General features: G+C 36.3%; 1 protein-coding gene across 1 annotated transcript; it reads right to left on the reverse strand.

The window, feature by feature from the left end:
- Positions 1 to 947: 947 nt before the first annotated feature.
- LOC130973655 (flowering time control protein FPA) lies at positions 948 to 9,865 on the reverse strand. The gene is made up of 4 exons (XM_057898272.1): positions 9,693 to 9,865; positions 9,039 to 9,371; positions 3,224 to 4,443; positions 948 to 2,405 (listed from the first exon to the last, which is right to left on the reverse strand). Exons 1-4 carry the CDS (start codon positions 9,693 to 9,695, stop codon positions 1,205 to 1,207), a joined length of 2,757 nt encoding a protein of 918 aa, XP_057754255.1. The 5' UTR covers positions 9,696 to 9,865; the 3' UTR covers positions 948 to 1,204.
- Positions 9,866 to 18,706: the final 8,841 nt, after the last annotated feature.

Raw genomic sequence — 18,706 nt, forward strand, 5'->3', positions numbered from 1 at the left:
TAATTTCGCAAAAATTTTAATGATTAACTAAGTAAAATAACCATTGATCGAATATTTGGATATTTTGTCCATTAGAACATATTTGTTGGAGGGTTATTTTATCGTTATCATTTTATACAGATTATTTTGTCAAAATCAAAATTTTTCGGGCCAAAATAGTTATTTACTCCAATGTACCTAATATATATATATATTTTACTTTGCTGTACCTGTAATGTTTGTGTGTGTAGTTGGTCACATCTAAGAGACCCAGACCAAGAAAAAAAAAACTCTAAATGTACCATGTTTATACGGTTGGCCCCTTTCGATGTATTATCTAAAATTAAAAGCTCTAGTATCCATTTACCAAAAAAAAAAAAAAACAAGCTCTAGTTTCCGTTCTCTAGTTTTCTCCCATCCAAAATCATCTTAGTAACTTTACCAAGAAAAATCTTCTGAATTCTGATACAAGATTTCGCAGTGAGAATTTGTAGTTTGCGGGACCAACCAACAAGGCCTACTTCTCAACCAGTTCACAAGAAGGGCTGCTTATGAGAGTATAATAAGTACAAGAATACAATTGGGTTTGGCCCAAATGATAGAAATAGACTTTGGATATTATTATAAATAAGAGAGAAAAAAAATTCTAATAGACGATAAAAAAGTCTACATTTTTCAATATACTCCGATCTCCTAATAGTATTTTTTTTCCCTCCTATTTATAATAGTATCTTAGTCTATTTCTATCATTTGGACCAAACCCAATTATAATGATTCTTAGCACGTTAGGTGATGGAATGTGGTGAGAGGGTGAGGTAGTTTGAGTAGGGTGGTCTGTGTGAGTGGGTCTGGATTTCGGGTCAGTCCTGGTTATGACCCGATCCATACAATATCCAAAAGAAAAAAAAAAGGTGACTAAGCATAATTTTCAAAAGGATCAAGATATTCTAAAATAGAAATTAGTAAAGTAATAAAGGGAGAAGCTAATCACTCTTAAATTAAGATAGTGGGGCACAAATTCTATAAACGTTACAAAATTAATGGTAATTCACTCTTCACTTTATCACTTTATCACTTTTACCAACTTTCTTACTTTAGAGAATCTAGCGAAAAAGGGTACAACCCAGTAAATGCTGACGATATAGCGAAAGAACTGCATTATCGCAACTAGAATCACACTGTCATAAGTAACAGCATAAACTGAAATCCAATCCGTCCTATTTGATTAGCTTCCTTTTCCCTGCTGGATTTGCTGAAGAAGAACAGCAGCCAGCTGTAATGTTGCTTGTAGACGTTTCTGCGGATCTGCTTCAGCTTCTTCCTGCAAGCTACTATCTATCACCTGTTGATTCCCATTGACCCCTCTTTGAGGTTCTCTTTGAATCGTATGTGACGATGGAGGCACATTTGACCCCTGTTGCTGCTTTTGCAACGGTAGAGCTTGACCAAATTGAGATGTGGAGTCTTCAGGATTCACCAAGTTTTCTACTGCATAATTTTGGGATGACCTGGATGAGCTGTCGGGCATGCTAGCTCTGTTGGTCTGCCTAGGATCGTTCGATGCAGATGCATTCGCAGAGTTTCCTGATTGCCTCTGCTGTTCAAGAAGAGATGCAGCTAGTTGTGCAAGCTGTTCCGGTTGCAGGGATCCCACAGGCACAGACAAAGGAGTCACAGGTCTCAAATCCAGCTGAGATGACTTACAGTTAGGAATACCAGATATTCCACTGCTGTGTTGATTTGAGTTTGCATCTGCCTCTGCCCTTGGAATCATGGCACGGCCATCCTCAGAAGTAGGTTTGATAAAACCACTTGGTAGTTGCGGTGGTATTCGGGTTGAGATTGAATTCTGCATATTGTGAGAAAACCAGTTTGGGTTCTGCTGCTGGACAGGTGGATAGTCGAGGCTTCTTTCACCATGTGGTTCAGACAAGCCAACCGCAGGAACTGATGGAGCAATTTTATTTCCAAGGAAAGAAGTATTGCTCATTCCAAAACTACCGAATTCTGAAACAGATGGGGAATGAATACGCACTGAAGGGAATGATGGCTTTGGATACAATGAATTCCCGTTATAATGCAACAGTTTTTCATTGTTTGTTTCTCTTTGCACATGTAAAGGACCATCATTTAAACCAGGAATCTCCAGTCTAAGAATAACTCCTGATATGCTCAATTTCCCAGGTACCTTCAACACTTTCTCCGAGAAATCTGATGGAGGTACAAGAAATAAGGTGGTCTTATCATCCAACTTAGCAACTGCAGCACGCTGCTTTTCCTCCAGATAATGCATAAATTCATTGTAGAATTCAATATCAGCATCACTTCCAGGCACAAAGAAAACAACCCAAACACCAACTGCTTGGTAATAATGCTTTGAGAGCATGTCTAAACCAGTTCTGGCAGTGCAATCCAAGAATTCCGGTCTGAAATAAATGTATTGATATTAATATCTAACTTAAAATAATTGTGAGGAGAAAAAGAAAATAAAATGTTCAGTGTTGTGCTCTGGTTGTATGGTTGTATTCATCCAGCTGTTTATTGCCTCTTTTCTTCAGTCTTAAATTCATAAATTTAATAATTTTTGTATACTAAACCCATCATTATCGACAGTAATAATACTAATCTTAGTAGGAATTAGCTTTTAGCTGAAAGCTGAAAGTTATTCATAAAGGATACAACCACAGCAAGCAACAACTGAAGTCTAACCCGCTGGATTTTAAAACCTGAACCAGTCACCACCAAACGACTTATGCCGTGTGGCATGAATGGCTTAGAAAACAGAGTAAATTGAAAAACAAGGGAAACCCAGAGTATAAGAATCCAACAGAACTCCGGCATAAAACAAGCCTTCAATGGTAAAAATAAACTGATGAATACAGCGCATGATCATGATCAATTGGTTAAAAGTCAAATTCAATTTTCCCTATGAAATATGCATAATAAAATATTAAATACAATAGTTATCAGCAAGTTGTCAGGTAATCAAATGCTCAAGGAGAGGGGAAGTTGCACAATCCTAAAGAAGACAGATGCCATAAGCATAGGGACGGCAAATGGATTAACAAGAATCTATCTTATGTAATAGAGGCATTTTCTTTTTTCTCAACCATAACATATCTATGCTTTATTTTCGTCAAAAGTGGTTGTCTCATAAAATTCTAAGTACAATTTGACCAGTTAATCAATAGAAAGACATTCTGAACTACAAAAATATATTTTACACAGAATAGTCTGTACTTACAACATCATATCCAGGGCTTTCCCCACTGGGAAGCAGCGTGCGCGACAAACAGGGGTTCCACCTTTAGCAATAGTTCCTTCCCAGTTCCACTCAGTTAAAGACGAATTATCAGGTTCAGATGAAAATCTTTTCTTATATACAAAATCCGATTGCAGAGCACCATGACCCATTTGAAAACTATCATAAGTTTTCCAGCCTTCATGTCTATCTAAAGAAGCCATAGGTGAATTTGGTGGGTAATCAAGGGTCTGTCTGTAAGCAACATTTCCATCGTCGTTATTAAAAGATTCGTGTTGGCAGAAACCAGATAACCGTGGGAAAACACCTTTCTGTCTTTCTAACTCAGAGAAAGGATACTCCGGAAGCTCTCTGTCCGGAGGAGGAGAACTGGTCTTCCGCTTTTTCGCCTCGCGTAGATAGTAAACATCTTCTGGCAACGTCCGGAAATCTTCAAAGAATGCACCCTTTTCAGGAAACCTCTGTGGCAAATCCCCCAGGTATCCATGTCTTTCTCTAGAAGGAACACTCATATATTCATGAATTTCATGTGATGATCCAAATCCTGGTGGAGTTCCTTTCTCGCCAACTTTTCTTTTCTCATATGTGTTTCTTCCACTAACCCATGATGAGCCCCTATTAAAATCATAAGCATCAGAATCTCCGGGATCCCAATTTGTGAGGAAGTTTGGTGAACTAATGTTATGGTCTTCCCTGAAGCTCCTCTCCAGCCTGAGGTCCTCAGCTGATCCTTCACGGCCACTGGATCTGTAAAGTGGAGAATGTGGAGCATTATATGAGCTCCTCCCACTACTTGATGGACCTGCTTCATTCTTGGCAAAACAAATATGTACACGGGGATTTCCAAATAATTTTCCGTTCAGAGTATCTTTTGCTCTGCGTGCTGACGCAATACTCCGAAAGCGAACAAAGGCATAAGTACGACCTGGAAATGCAGTAATCTTCACTATCTCACCAAATGGAGAAAATGACTTTCTTAAAATGGATTCATCCACCTTCAGAGAAGAAGGGAATCCAATCCACAATATCTCACTGGGTTCTGGACTTTTATCACTCAGTTTGGATTTCTCCGAATAAACCGGTTGAGGGGGGCTACCATGGCGTCCTCTAAAGTCCCTTTGGGAGGGAGGTGATCCCCTAAATGAGGAGCTTCGTTCATCCCGTGAGTAATGTTCATTTCTTGCTGTTGTCACTGGCTTATCCTGTATTAAGCATATAAACTATCATTCCTAGCATTTTGGTTTTGATCCTTAAAAAGGGAAATTAAGAATTCCATAACCAAGCTCACATCAGAAGATGAAAATTATAAAGGTCATATATCAATATTCAATATAACATCATGAAGTCAAGAATTATTAATAACGAATGGGAAACTCTTTAACATCCCTTCCCCTTTCTCTTCCTTCCAGGAAAAAGAATAAATCTCCAATTAAGGCAAATTAAATCTGTATAGAATGTTGAATTAAATGATAAACTTGGGACTTTAAACTTTTGTACGAATTTAAATTCAATGATAGAGAATCAAAGTACAAAATGCTATAAAGAATTGCTATAACTTGAGTGTACTCAAATCATCCGTATCCCATGCATGACAGTTTCACACTGCCGTATTCGGATCGATGAGGTGTGCTTTCCAACAAATCATTCTATCCAATTTTGACTCGGTCCCTTAGTCAAGGACTTTATTTGGACAAGAACAGAAAAATTCATGCTTTCTAAGTATTTGATTGTTTGCTCTGCAGGTTTTGAAGCAAATAGGCTAACATGGAATGACAATATGCAGGCAATACAGTTCTTTGATTGACTTGGCTTCTGTAGCATTTCCACAAGTTTAAGATATCTCTTCTTTCCATATAATTGCAACGAGTTAGGATTATTCAGATTATCACATCCATATCAGGACCCTGAGGCTGAGAAGCTAAATATTCTCAGGGACTGAAGTAGCAAGATAGCAGCAGATAATATCACATTTTAATGAATATGGTGCATATTTATCAAATGAAACCATATAGTTGACAACTGATCACTGACAAAATAAAAGGTTCATTCAATTTGGACGGATTAGATCACCATAATCGCTAAATATGAGGTTGCTAAATACTGAACTTGTATTATGAACACTGATGCTCTTGTAAGATTTGAATCAATCGAGCAGATTAATTGGAAACTGAAGCTGTTTCTCCCAGCAGATTACAGGCTTGGATGCACGTTGCAAAAGAATCCTTTGCAGAATGTCTCAATGTTTATTAGTTCTTAATTGTGACGACGATTTTTCAGCTCAGGCAGAACATGCACACTCGTTGTTTATTTGTGCTGAACACAGACAACATCCATTTGGAGGGGATTACTCTTCTTTTTCGCTTTTCTGTTTTCTTTTTTTTTAGATGGTTAATAAATTAAACAGCATTTTTAATATTTTGAGCAAAGCCGTAAGAAGAAATGGATAGGGAACACAGTAATTTCTTGTTTTTGATAGAAGAAGAGCATTGTTAATCAAAGTTTTAAGTTTGACCGGACATCTATGGAAAACTTGTTTGATTTGGTGCAAAACATTGTTATTCTTAGAGATGGGTATCCATGGATATTTACTTATTTAGTGCAACCTTTTGTTCAGCTTTGCTGTGCTTTACAAGTGTTATACAGTGATTTCTTTACATCAATACCATCTTATGCAGTGATCTCTTATTAGTATTACTTAGTTATTCGCAGCAAGGGTGGTATTTCTGCTGTACTATTTGTGAACTAAGCTGTCTCACACATCATTTAATCTCACTCATTTATCTAGTGTGGAATATCTATACACCAAAAGTCATTGGTTCAAAAGGTGTAGCATCTCTCCCTTTCTCTTCCTGTGTTTGTGGAAAATAGTTGTCCACACACACCATCTTCCATCTATTAAGCCACAAGCCATCAGCACCCAGAATGGGGGAAAATCCTCACACAAATGATGAAACCCCTTCTAGAAACACTTTATCAGATCCTCGCCAACACCAATCACTCCTTGTCTCTAACACCAAACATAATAACCTCCTTGTTATAGTACCACTGTACAAGCAACATGCAATTATTATCATTCCCAAGGTGTCCACATTATCAGCTTAACTCTTTGATGCCTAAGTTGTCATTGCTGATACGGGGACAGTGGTGAAAATGAATGGGGGCTGTGTCAGATAAAATATTTGTTAGTTTCCATCATCATGGAATCACCAGCCACCAATCTCAACATGTATGACCTGTGATTGTGTTCTCTTGCTTCAAGTATTAAGGCGTTGACTGAAGCAAGTGATTTCAGCCATTGAGCAGTAGTGTGAGGCTAGTAGTGGGGGATGCCGTAAGCCGTAAAATAGCTAAGGCCAGCTATATTAAGACTAGGCAGATGACATGTTTGGATTGATGGTTCATCAGCAATCTTTAGCAAAAATAATTTTATGGTGATTCAGGTTTCTCACTCCCCACTTAACAGGGATTACAACAGAAGGCACTAACAGCAAGTAGCTGTGGTTTAATTTACAGTTTAATCCCCAATATCAATAGTTTTAATTCAGCTCTATGACTGGGCATGGAAAGCATAATCAGTTACTGGATTTAGCAATGAACATCATATTCCAACTGCACCATAATATAACTCAAATGAATTTCCCCATAATATTTGCAAAAGCTATTGGATGCTAGACGAATAACTATAACTAATCATACACTAAAATCTATAACCAAATGATTAATCAGAACATGTATTTTATCAAGAGAACTGGGATTTTTCATGCCTTTCCCTATATTGAAGTACAGTGTTGGGAGCATATTCAGATTTGCACTTTCCTTTATCACATTTCATCACTTCTTCAATATATTGTTTGTATCTTAAGTCTGGCCAGCATTAAATCAGGTCTTAATTGGCAACAACCATTATCAAAGTAAATGGAAAATGAAAGGTCCGGATGATAAGTTAAATATGGAATATGTATATGGCAATTATAATAGAAGGGTAAAACCTTGCAAACAAATTGACAGGTCTGTAGGAGTGTAAAGCCAGGATGGCTTTGCAAAGGAAACCCAAAGATAGCAGTTACAACTTCACAATTGTAGTTCATGCATGTCAACTTTTGCCCACACAAGTGCATTTCTTGTGTGAAGAGGAAGTTTGCTAACAGTAAAACACATGAACAGATATCATCACTTGTTGCTTCATTTTTGGATAAGTGAACTGGTTTAAATTTTTTAACTCAGATTTCCCCTGCAGATTTTGCTGCACTATATCCTTTAAACTGAAAATGGAGACATTATTATCGAAATGGATGTCTTGCAACTTCATTTGAGATATATATGACTTCTTCTAAATGACTCTCTTTCAATGTCTTCCATGGCACTAAACCACTATGCACTAGCATATAATCCATTCCAACCCCCCATTGGAAAAGATTAGGATTGTTAGCATAGGATTATAATGAAATGAGAATTCAATTGTTCTTAAAAACTGTCTGATTCTTTAATATTTTATTAGAGTACAGTATACATAAATGGAGCTAGATAATAGTAAAATACTTAAGATAAATAACCAATGAAATGAAAAGCTACAACCAGTTTCAATTTTCAAATACGATGTTATGTTGCTTTTCATTTCCCTTATTCCATTGATGGAAATACCAAATCTTATTCAAAATTGAATAATGTGCTAACTAGGTTACTCTACTCATACTCCACATATGATGAACCTTCTTGTAGTTTTAGTTTCTTAAATTTCCCTACAATATAATCTCCTTTTAAGCCAACCTTTGTGAAGTTGCATTCCTCTTTTCCAGGTAATTTTGTTCCATGTTATTTACAACAATTATAAAGCATAGCAGGTTGACATTTTGTGGCATATGAAACTCAAAGTGAGGTAAAAACATCACTTTGAATTTAGCAACTAGACATAAGAAATATCATCAATAAAATCCTTATTTCGTATAGACTTGTTAATTCAACCATATGGGCAACTCAAATTTTTCATTTGTGCAATATTTACTTAGAAAGTTAGAATTAAATTTCATCTTAACTCTCAAGTATTTATGCTATTTAATTGATTTGATGTTGGTTTGAGTAACAGCAACTTGTTCCCCTTAACCAGTTAACCTATAGTCTTGGGTTCGAGTCTTAGATATGGAAAAACAGGTGCTGGAGGAGCCACACCCCTTATAGATCTCAAATATTTGAATAGGATTGACTCCAATAGTTGAAGCCCTATGGTTTTACCCAAAACAAAATGATCCAATGTATTAGGTACAATATACTCCACCCATTTTTTCAGACTTCCACCTTGGGAAATGAATTTGTTAAGAGTGCAAAATCACAATGAATTTGGAACTAAAGATATTTAGACTTCAGTAAACAAGAGGGCAGCTTAAACATTTCTTAACCCATTCCCCGAGACACAGCTTAGTAATATGGAAAATCAATGCAGGACTTGTGGAAAGGGTAGTAGCTGATTGCTGGATGCATTGGTCCATCTAGATGTAGTATTCCTCATTATCAGAAAAGTTGGAGTGACTTATTGACTAAACATGGAAAGAAGTAACCTCCCCACCATGGTTTTGTCTCGGCTGTAAATGTGCATATTTTGGAGCACTTTGATGTAATGGATTGAACGTTGAACCTTATCTTACAAGGACAGCGGTGACTAGAGTGTTTTATTCCCATATCTAAAGCCACTAGTATGGCCGCCATTAAATGAACTGAACTGAATTTCCGGCACATATACATATACACAAAAATAACAATCATCTGGAAAAGTAACAAGCAGTAAAAGGTGGGCAAGACTGACCGCCTTCGCAAACTCGATCCTAAGCGTGTTGCCAGCAAGAGGAAAACTTTGCAGTGCTCTGATGGCATCAATAGCATCCTGGTCCCTCTTGAAGTTAACAAAGGCGTAGCAGCGGCCGGGCTGGAAGGCGACAGTCTCCAGCGGCCCGAACTGTGAGAAATGATGAGCAAGGTCGTCCTCCACAATGTTGTGGGACAGGTTCCCAACCCAGAGGTGCCTGGATGGGGGATTCTTGCCACTACTGCTGTTGCCTCGCCCCATAGCACCACTGTCCCTATCCTCATTTCTTGGAGGGTAATCCCTCCTAATCCGCTCCCTCCCGCTCCGACTCGACTGTACAAAACAGACATAAACAGAAACAGAAACAGTATAGAAATTTCAGTAACTTCCTAAAACTGACCGATTTTACTACGTGTACACCAAAAATCAGCCACCAAAGTCAACTACTAGAACAAAATACATGTTGAAATATAATACGGATTAAAAATAAATTAAATCACATATATTTATACACAAATATATTATTAGCTGATTTTAGATACTGATTTTGGTGTTGGAATAGTACTTTTGAAAACCGAAACAATTGTATCAGAACGTGACACAGGCAAAACGGTTTAAAAGAAAAGGGTTGAGTGAGTGTTAGATGAAACTGACCATGGTGGAGTGAAGAGGCAGAGAATTGCTCCAATTTGGAAGAGAAGTAAGGAGTAAGCAGCAAGCAGCGATTTTGTGATGATTCCGTCAGGGTTTGAGAAGATAGAATTTAGGGTTTGTGATGTCAATTGACGCGAAGCATTCGTCCAACACCGGGGAGGGGGATAACTAGTTACTAGTCAGCTACCGACTAGCGCGTGAGTGCACGGCCCCATTTTTATTTATCGTGGGTTATTTTTTTTAGAGTCAAAGATTAAAGCTAGTGGCAAGGGGCTCGGTCAAGGTAATAAATTCATTAGGAGTTTTTTTTTTAACATAATTCGTAAATTATTAAAAAGTTTAATAAAATAAAATAATTTTTATAATTAATTCTTAAATTAATAAAAAGTAATTTATTAGTTTATAATATATCGTGTGTAAATGTTATAAGCCCAGAAAAAAATTGGGTAAAAAAATGGATTAGACTCGTTTAACCAAAAATAATAAAACAAATAATGAATAAGAGAGATTCAATAAAAATAAAATAAAATAAAACAAGGAGAGTTTAACATTTCAAAAAGCTTGACCAAAAGAAATAAACATTTCAAATGGAGAAATAAAATCAAATAAATCATTTTTATTTAAGAGTTAGGTATTTTTTTCGTCTTTAAAATCTTTGGTCAAAATTAAAATTATTTTTTATATTTTTCTTTTATTAATATCATCTGTAACGTTACAAAACGTTATAAAATTATCATTTTTATCCTAAAGAGACAAATTTATTCTTACAAAAAATAAATTTTTGAAATTAAAAAATAATAATTACTATTTTTTTTTAGGGCAATTTACCCAAATAAATAAATTTGGTTAAAGTTTTACTAAAATACACAAAATAGATTTCACTTACGTTTATGTGCAATTTCTACTTTATGTAAACCGTGGTAAGCTACCACGGTTTCTGATTATAACGTAAACCGTGGCAAGCTACCACGGATTATGCTTTTTTTGTTTTGTGTGTAAACCGTGGCAAGTTCCCACGGTTTACAAAGAGGAAAATATAACCATAAACCGTGGCAAACTCCCACGGTTTATGAAGAATGCGAGCTGAACGTAAACCGCTATGGGTTACCACGGTTTACGTGTGAGTGCCTATAAATACATAATCTGCTGAAGCTTCTCACGGATCATTTGTGACACAAAGCAAAATTTGGGGGTTGTCGGTTTGAGAGAATCTGTGGAAAGTAAAGAAGGTTGGAAAGAGGTTTAGTTGGTGGAGCATGGAGGATGAGGATCGCTTGTACCAATTAAATGGCGTCGCTCACGTGGCTGGATACATCGACACCGAGGTTAGTTATTATTATTATTATTATTATTATTAATATTCTTATTATTACTATTTATATAAATATTGATATTATTATGGTTATTGTTAGTAAAATTATTTTTTTACATTTAATTTTTGTTGTTATTGTGAGTGCATAGTATTAGTAGTGTTATTGTTATTATCATTATTGTTATCCTCGTTTATGATAATGGTAGTTATTATTGTTACTTTTAGATTTTGTTAGAATTGGACCGCTTATTATTATAATAACTGTTATTGCTATAATTAGGGAATTAAGAAAAACAATGTGAGGCTTGTAATAATTTTTTATAAATTACGTCTGATGTTATTAGTAATGGTCGTATGTTGAGGGATTTTGTTGCCCACATTTTGCAGCCTGCTAGGGTGATTAGCGGCGTTAGGAGACAACAGAATATGCCCTTGCACGACCGGATTATACCCTACCTGGAGACGGCGGGCTTGTATCATTTGGCTAGGCTGAACAGCCAGTGGTTCTGGGTTGATGAGCCTCTCCTTAGCGCATTTATTGAGCGGTGGCGTCTTGAGACGCATACCTTCCATATGCCCTTTGGTGAGTGCAGTATTACTTTGCAAGATGTGGCATATCAACTGGGTTTGCCGATCGATGGTGAGCCCGTCAGCGGGTGCCTGAATGAGTTTGAGAATCTGATGGAGCAGAGTAGACCAGCATGGATATGGTTCCACAAGTTGTTTGGGGAGTTACCTCCATAGAATAAAGTCAAGCAGATGACAGTGTGCTACACATGGTTCCATGAGAGGTTCCGGGTTCTCCCAGCAGATGCTACTGATGAGACCGTGCGTATATACGCACGTGCTTATATTCTGATGCTATTGTCGTCTCAGCTGTTTGCGGACAAAAATGCAAACCGGGTCCACCTTCGTTGGTTGCCTTATTTGGCATCGTTGGACGACTTCAAAAACGTTGTTAACTTGGCCGGGCCGCTACAGCTTCTACAGTCTTGGATTTTCTGGAGGTTTCCCACGTTGAGGCCTAGTGGGTTTGATGTATTCGGGTTTTCTCTTGCCTCCAGGTACAGTTTATTATTTTCGGTTCACAAGTTATTCAACATGATGTGTTATTTCTAGAAATGACATGATTTCAATTAAAATTGTAGGTGGGCTACGTTTATGCCGAGGAACGATCCAGGGGATCAGAAATTAGTGTCTGCACGCCTTTCGTTGGATCGATTGCGTGTCCACGATGTAAGTCATTTAGTTATTGCTCTTAGTTTCAGTGGTTTATGTTTAGTGTCGTGCTCTAACGAAATCCTTACTATTTCGATACAGTTTGTGTGGGAGCCTTATTCTTCTGCCGAGGTTGGTGCTGTTATTCACCCGGAGATACTAGCCGACGAGCACCGTAGGCTATGGACGGTCGTCACTAGCCTGATATATTTTGCTGCGATTGAGTGGCATCAGGTCGACCGGGTTCTGCCGCAGTTTGGCGGTCTTCAGCATCTCCTTGAGCCAGCTCTGAACATAGATTGGCTACATGCGAAGGATGGCAGGGGTGGGGACAGGTGGTTCCCCACCTATTATCGGGAGTGGCATCAGCATTGGGAGAACCGACTTCATTCAGTCATCTGGGTCGATCGAGTCCTTGATCTCGGTCCATCATCAGACTACCTGGAGTGGTGGTGTCGTGTGGCGCACAGATTCCTATCCCAAGATGTTGCATTTCAGGATCCTAGGCCGATTGTGTTGACTGAGGAGGCTCGTCACAGAGGGTCGTCGCAGGCACCTCCTAGAGTGCACGTTTACGACAGACCAGATAACAGGCGAGCCGATCGGCGTCGGCGTATAGGCACCCTTACCACGGATCGAGAGTGGCAAGAGCTGGCTGACCGTTTAGATGAGGACATCCCTAGAGCTGATGATGGAGATGCGGCGGATTTTTGTGTTCCTCGACGTAGAGGCAGACGACAGGCAGGGCGGGACGCCGTGGAGGGGCTCGAGGTAGAGTACCTTCCGTTGATGATCAGGGCACTCAGCATGGTGTTGGTGAGGATGTAGTTGGTTTAGCCTCAGCTATGGATCAGCCGACCTACGATGTGGGTAGCAGCTCTCAGCTCTTTGGGCATGTCGCCCCAGATGCGTTTGCTGGGTATACCACCGCGGCTGTTGGGATGGATATCGATGATCCTGTTACTGAGTCAAAGTTCTATAGGGATATAGCAGACATGCTCATGGATGATGATGGGACCCATTATAGGCCATAGATGCCTGACGACCAGCCCCAGTTTGTTGATCCGCAGCCACAGACTTACGATGTTCTTCCTCAGTTGGCCGTTGACCTCAACGAGCCTGCAGCATCTCCGACTGACCCATGGATCCCATTAGGAGGGACCCAGCCTCAGCATTCAGCGGCGTTCCCGCACAGCCCTCAGGACCAGCGGCAGAGCAGAGACCTAGGAGGGTGAGGCGTCCTCCATTGTGTGGCACCGAAGGTCACCTGCTCGGTCAGTTCGACGATGATGACAGCGACACCATTGAGGATTCTGATTAGTTATGTCATATTGTCATGTCCGGTCCCTATATTAGTTTATGTTCTTCGCATGCTATTTAGCCTTATGTATTTCAGACTTCTGTAATTTATTATCTGCCATGTATTTGATAGTTAAAAAGGTTTGAGAATTGTCTAATATGTTATCTTCTATGTATTTCAGACTTCTATTATATACATGTATTCGGTCACAATTATCATGCGCAGTCTAAATGATACCACATTGATGCAATAAAACACTTTAAAATAAATGGTTTAGGATTAAAATTCCCCCTACATAAACCGTGGGAGCTTGCCACGGTTTCTGGTTATATTTCCCTCTTTGTAAACTGTCGGAGCTTGCCACAGTTTACACACAAAACAAAAAAGCATAATCCGTGGTAGCTTGCCACGGTTTACGTTATAATCAGAAACCGTGGTAGCTTACCACGGTTTACATAAAGTGGAAATTGCACAAAAACGTAAGTGAAATATATTTTGTGTATTTGAGTAAAGCTTTCACCAAATTTATTTATTTGGATAAATTGCCCTTTTTTTTAAGTTCCCAATTCCCATCATCATTGTCCTTCTCTTCCACTTCATCTTCATTATCATCTACTATATGGATGAACGCAGATCGGATCGAATCAAATATTGCCAAAATTTTGATCCGATCCGCACAAAAATTATCGGATTGAATCCAATATCCGCACATTTGTAGACCGAATTGGGTATCGAATATATCCGCAAAACACAACAAAAATTTTTAAAAGCTTATTTTTATTAAAAAATATTAATAAAATTCCTTTCTTCTACTCTTTTAAGTATATTTACTCTTAAAATAATATTAAACATACTTTTCTTAAATAATAAAATTAAAATAATACAACATATACGATAATTATTAGCTGAAATAAAATATAAGAAGAGTATTAATTATTTATTTATTTTTGCGGATCCGCGGATATGCGGATCGAATATGCGGATACCTACATAAAATTTGCAATTCGATCCTATAGGTATGCGGATCCGATCCAATAGCCTTGCGGATCGGATCTATATCTGTAATTCTCGGATCAGATTCGGATAAATACCACGGATATGCAAATCAGATCCGATCCATGAACACCCCTAATTTACTACCGTTCAACCTCATCTACTCACCAACAAACCACTGAATCTCACCCATCCACCACCATACGCACACAATCACCCACACCTCTACCATCATTCCACTGTCACTCTCTCCCCACCAGACGCAACTCCCAGACTCCTCCTCATAATCTACCAATACTACCAACAACAATAATAGAAGAAAAGACAAAAAGGAATAACAATAATTTTTCTTGCTTACTCATTACCGTATCTCTTCTGCTAACAATAACAACAACACTAACAATAATTAATTTATTCATGTTCGTTCCTTTTAATTAATGGTTTAAAAATAGAAAACAATAAACAAAACACAAATAGGGGGCTTAGGCCTAATGGAAGGTGTGGTTGGGCGCGACGCAGAGATTGGCTACCTTCGTATGGTTGTTAACATCGTCTTCTACGGTGAGGAGACACAGACAGTTGCTTCGTCGGGGGTCGGGAGCTTTGGTTGCGTGGGTAACAATGGCGCTTGAAACTCCGTTCGTGTGGCTGTGGTTGTCGTCGCCAGCGAAGAGGTCTGGAGAACGTGTGGCACTTGGTCGACAGTGCTTGGGAGCTCCCTTCGTGGTGGCTGTGGTCGTCGTCGCCGGCGAGTTGACAAGCGGCAGCTTGCTGCGAATGGAAGCTCGTCAGCACCGGTGGGAGGCGACGGTGCAGTTGCATGGGTGTCTTGTTAGGGATAGCTGAGAAAGATGAGTGGATGTTGACGAGGGAGGATTAGGGCTGAAGATGATGGTGGGATCTGGAATGGAGTTTAATTTTTTATTTTATAATTTATTTTTTGTAAGGATAAATTGTCTTTTTAGGATGAAAATGATGATTTTATAACGTTTTATAACGTTGAGGATGATATTAATGAAAAAAATATCAAAGACAATTTTGATTTTGACCCAAAACCTTAGAAACAAAAAAGTACTTAACCTTTTATTTAATCATTTCAATTCCATCACCACTCGATCTCGTCTCCAACATCTTCTTCTTCTGTGTTCTATCTTTATTTTTTTTTCAAAATTTTCTTTTTTCTTAATAACCAGTATTGTCTATTCAACTCTATTGCCCCCTTTATTTTTTTTTAAATAAACTTAATTTCAGACACGTCTTTTTACTCTTTTAAAGACACATGACGGACTTTAGATTTTAGAGACAAAAAGAATAGAAAAAGTGAAAATGGAAGAAAGCCTAAGATTCTAGCGTCATCTTCTTAGTATATTGTGCCTCATATTTGGAGTCGGATTCTGGATTGGACAGCAAAACTAAGCACTAGGCCAACTTCCTTCCCGAGACGTAGGTCAGCGGCAGAACTACTATTCTGACGACTCTACAAATCATTTTTATTTAATCATTTCAATTTCATCACCACTCGATCTCTTCTCCAACGTCTTCTTCTATGTTCTAACTTTATTTTTTTCCAAAATCTTCTTTTCCATAATAATCAATATTGTCTAATCAACTATGTTGTCCCCCTTATTTATTTAAAAAAATAATAAACTTTATTTCAAACACGTCTTTTTATTCTTTTAAAGACGGATGGTGGGCTTTAGATTTTAGAGACAAAGAGATTAGGAAAAGTAAAAATGGAAGAAAGGCTAAGATTCGAGCACCTTCTTCTTAGTGTATATATATCGTGCCTCATATTTGGAGTCGGGTTTTTAATTGGACAACAGAACTAAGCACTAGCTAACTTCCTTCCCAAAATGTGGGTCAGCGACAAAACTGCCATTCTGACAACTCTACAACTTTTTCCAGCATTTCTACACAGAAACATCTTCACGAACACAAATAGTAGAAGCGTGACGGAAGAAGAAAATAAAAATATAAAGTCGTACATTTTGGCGAGTCATAATTATTTATGAAAAAACTATGTTAGAAACCAATAATTAATAAGCTAATTTCAACCAACATAAAAAAAAATCACACATTTACAAAAAAATTTTAAATGATCTTTTTATCCATTTTTCGTTCATTTTTCTCTTCTCAATACTACAATTTCAACTACAACTTCCGACTACCGACCCTCATTGTAGGTCGACTGCCAACCGTTGGTCACTTTCAGTGATAGATCCAAAAAATTTTAATAATAAGAGTAAAAATAACAATATATTTACATATCTAAAATTTAAAGTATATTAATAAATTTTATAATATGTCGCATAATATTTTATTATAATACTAGCCTCTTGTTAAACATTTTATACTCATAAAAATTATTTTTTATATAATAAAAAATTATACCGTAATATTTGAAAATTATTCTGTTTATCTTAAAATCAAAATCTAAAATGGTTAATTTTTAATTTTAAATTCTAAATTATAAACCTAAATATTATAATAGATTAATATTAACTAATTAAAAATTATTTTTTATACTTTTTTCTAAATTTATATAATCCAATAATTTTTATTATTGTATTAATATTTAATAGTATAATTTTTTTTCACACATAAATAAAAAACATTTTAAATGTGGAGGCAAATATATCATTGTAATGGAGACATTACAAATACACATATATATTTATTATTTGTTTCCTTAAAATTCAATAAGGGCAATTGTCCCACCTTGGATCTATCTCTGGTCACCTTAGTTTTTATACCATAAATTTTAAATTATTAATCTTAAATCCAAAATTTTATTTTTTAAACTCTAAATTCTAAATTTAAAATTTTAAATATATTTTACTTTATTTCACTTTTGAATATTCTTTTTATTAAGTTTTGGAAAATTTTTATTATAATTTTAGGCGTTTCTTTTTAATGTTTAATTGTTAGTTAATTTGTTGGTTGAAAAGTGTTGCCTCCCAATACTTTTTGTTTTATTGAACAATTTATATAATTCTAAAACAAAAAAATATTTTATAATAAATTTTATACTATAATACAATATAATGTAATAATATAACAAAAACTAATTCGGTTAATCTATACTTTATATATATTGAAGTATTTAATTTGCTTAAGTAAAAAAAATTTTACTCTTAAAATAAAGAATTGTATCATAAAAATTCTATAATATAAAAGATTATAATTCTCTCAATCTATAATATGTATACATATATTGAAGTATTTATTTAAATTAATTTTTTAATATAGTATAACAAAAAAGTGCCAATTCTTATCCTATTTGATTTTGATAAATTCAAGTTTATTGTCATCATGATTCTGTCTTAATCCTTTGGAATTGAAACAACTTCATTTTAGGGTGAAATTACAATAGAATCATTTACTTGATAGAAATTGTGATTCCGCACGTCTTGTGTGATTAAACTTGGATAAGATCACAAGGTTCATGTAATATGTTACTTTGTGATTTTTAAATAATGCAGGCTAATATTGCAATCATGCTTTCTATTAACCATAGATAGAATGCATGGAATAGACATATATACCCCCCTCACATTTTTGGGGTTGTATTTGCTATTGCCCATTATTGTTGTATTTATTGATATGGTAAAGAAGTTGGATTCTCCTCTCTTATCAGCACCAAATTTGTCTTTATGGACATGGGGTTGGCAGGGGAATACTTCAAATTCGAAGTGGCCAGTAGTGGTGTGAAGAATAGAAATTTTTTGTATACATTCTTCTGAGTTGTTTAGCTATTAAAAGCAATGTTTTGAAAATGGGACTAGTCATTGAATCGTTTTAGTTACTCATTTATTAGTTTATTGGTCTAACTAGTCCAACCGGTGATTTAACGAAAAAACTGTTTTAGAATAAAATAATAAATAAATTATAAATAAATATCTTAAAATATAATTATAGTCTAATATAAATTTTAAAATATCTTCGAAATTTAAAACACTATAAAATATCATCAACCAAATCTATATGATTTTATCAAAATACAAATTCAAAAGTTAAATAGTAAAAAAATATATCTAAATATTAAATCTCAACATCATTCGAAATTTTTATTGTTCTGAATATTTAGAGATTTTAATTTTAATTTTAATTTTTTTTAAACAAAAAGTTTAATACAATAAGGTGAAGTAACTAAAGAGAAAAATATACATACAAGTAGGGACGGATCTACCT

The sequence above is a fragment of the Arachis stenosperma genome, chromosome 4 (assembly GCF_014773155.1).
Source record: "Arachis stenosperma cultivar V10309 chromosome 4, arast.V10309.gnm1.PFL2, whole genome shotgun sequence".
In the NCBI taxonomy this organism is placed as follows: domain Eukaryota; kingdom Viridiplantae; phylum Streptophyta; class Magnoliopsida; order Fabales; family Fabaceae; genus Arachis; species Arachis stenosperma.

What these genes read in the sequence shown, in the direction of transcription:
- LOC130973655 (XM_057898272.1), bottom strand. An exon ending in GGATCGAGTTTGCGAAGGCG is followed by an intron (nt 4,444 to 9,038) that starts GTCAGTCTTGCC and finishes TGCTTAATACAG; the next exon opens with GATAAGCCAGTGACAACAGC. An exon ending in AAAGCCCTGGATATGATGTT is followed by an intron (nt 2,406 to 3,223) that starts GTAAGTACAGAC and finishes CATTTATTTCAG; the next exon opens with ACCGGAATTCTTGGATTGCA.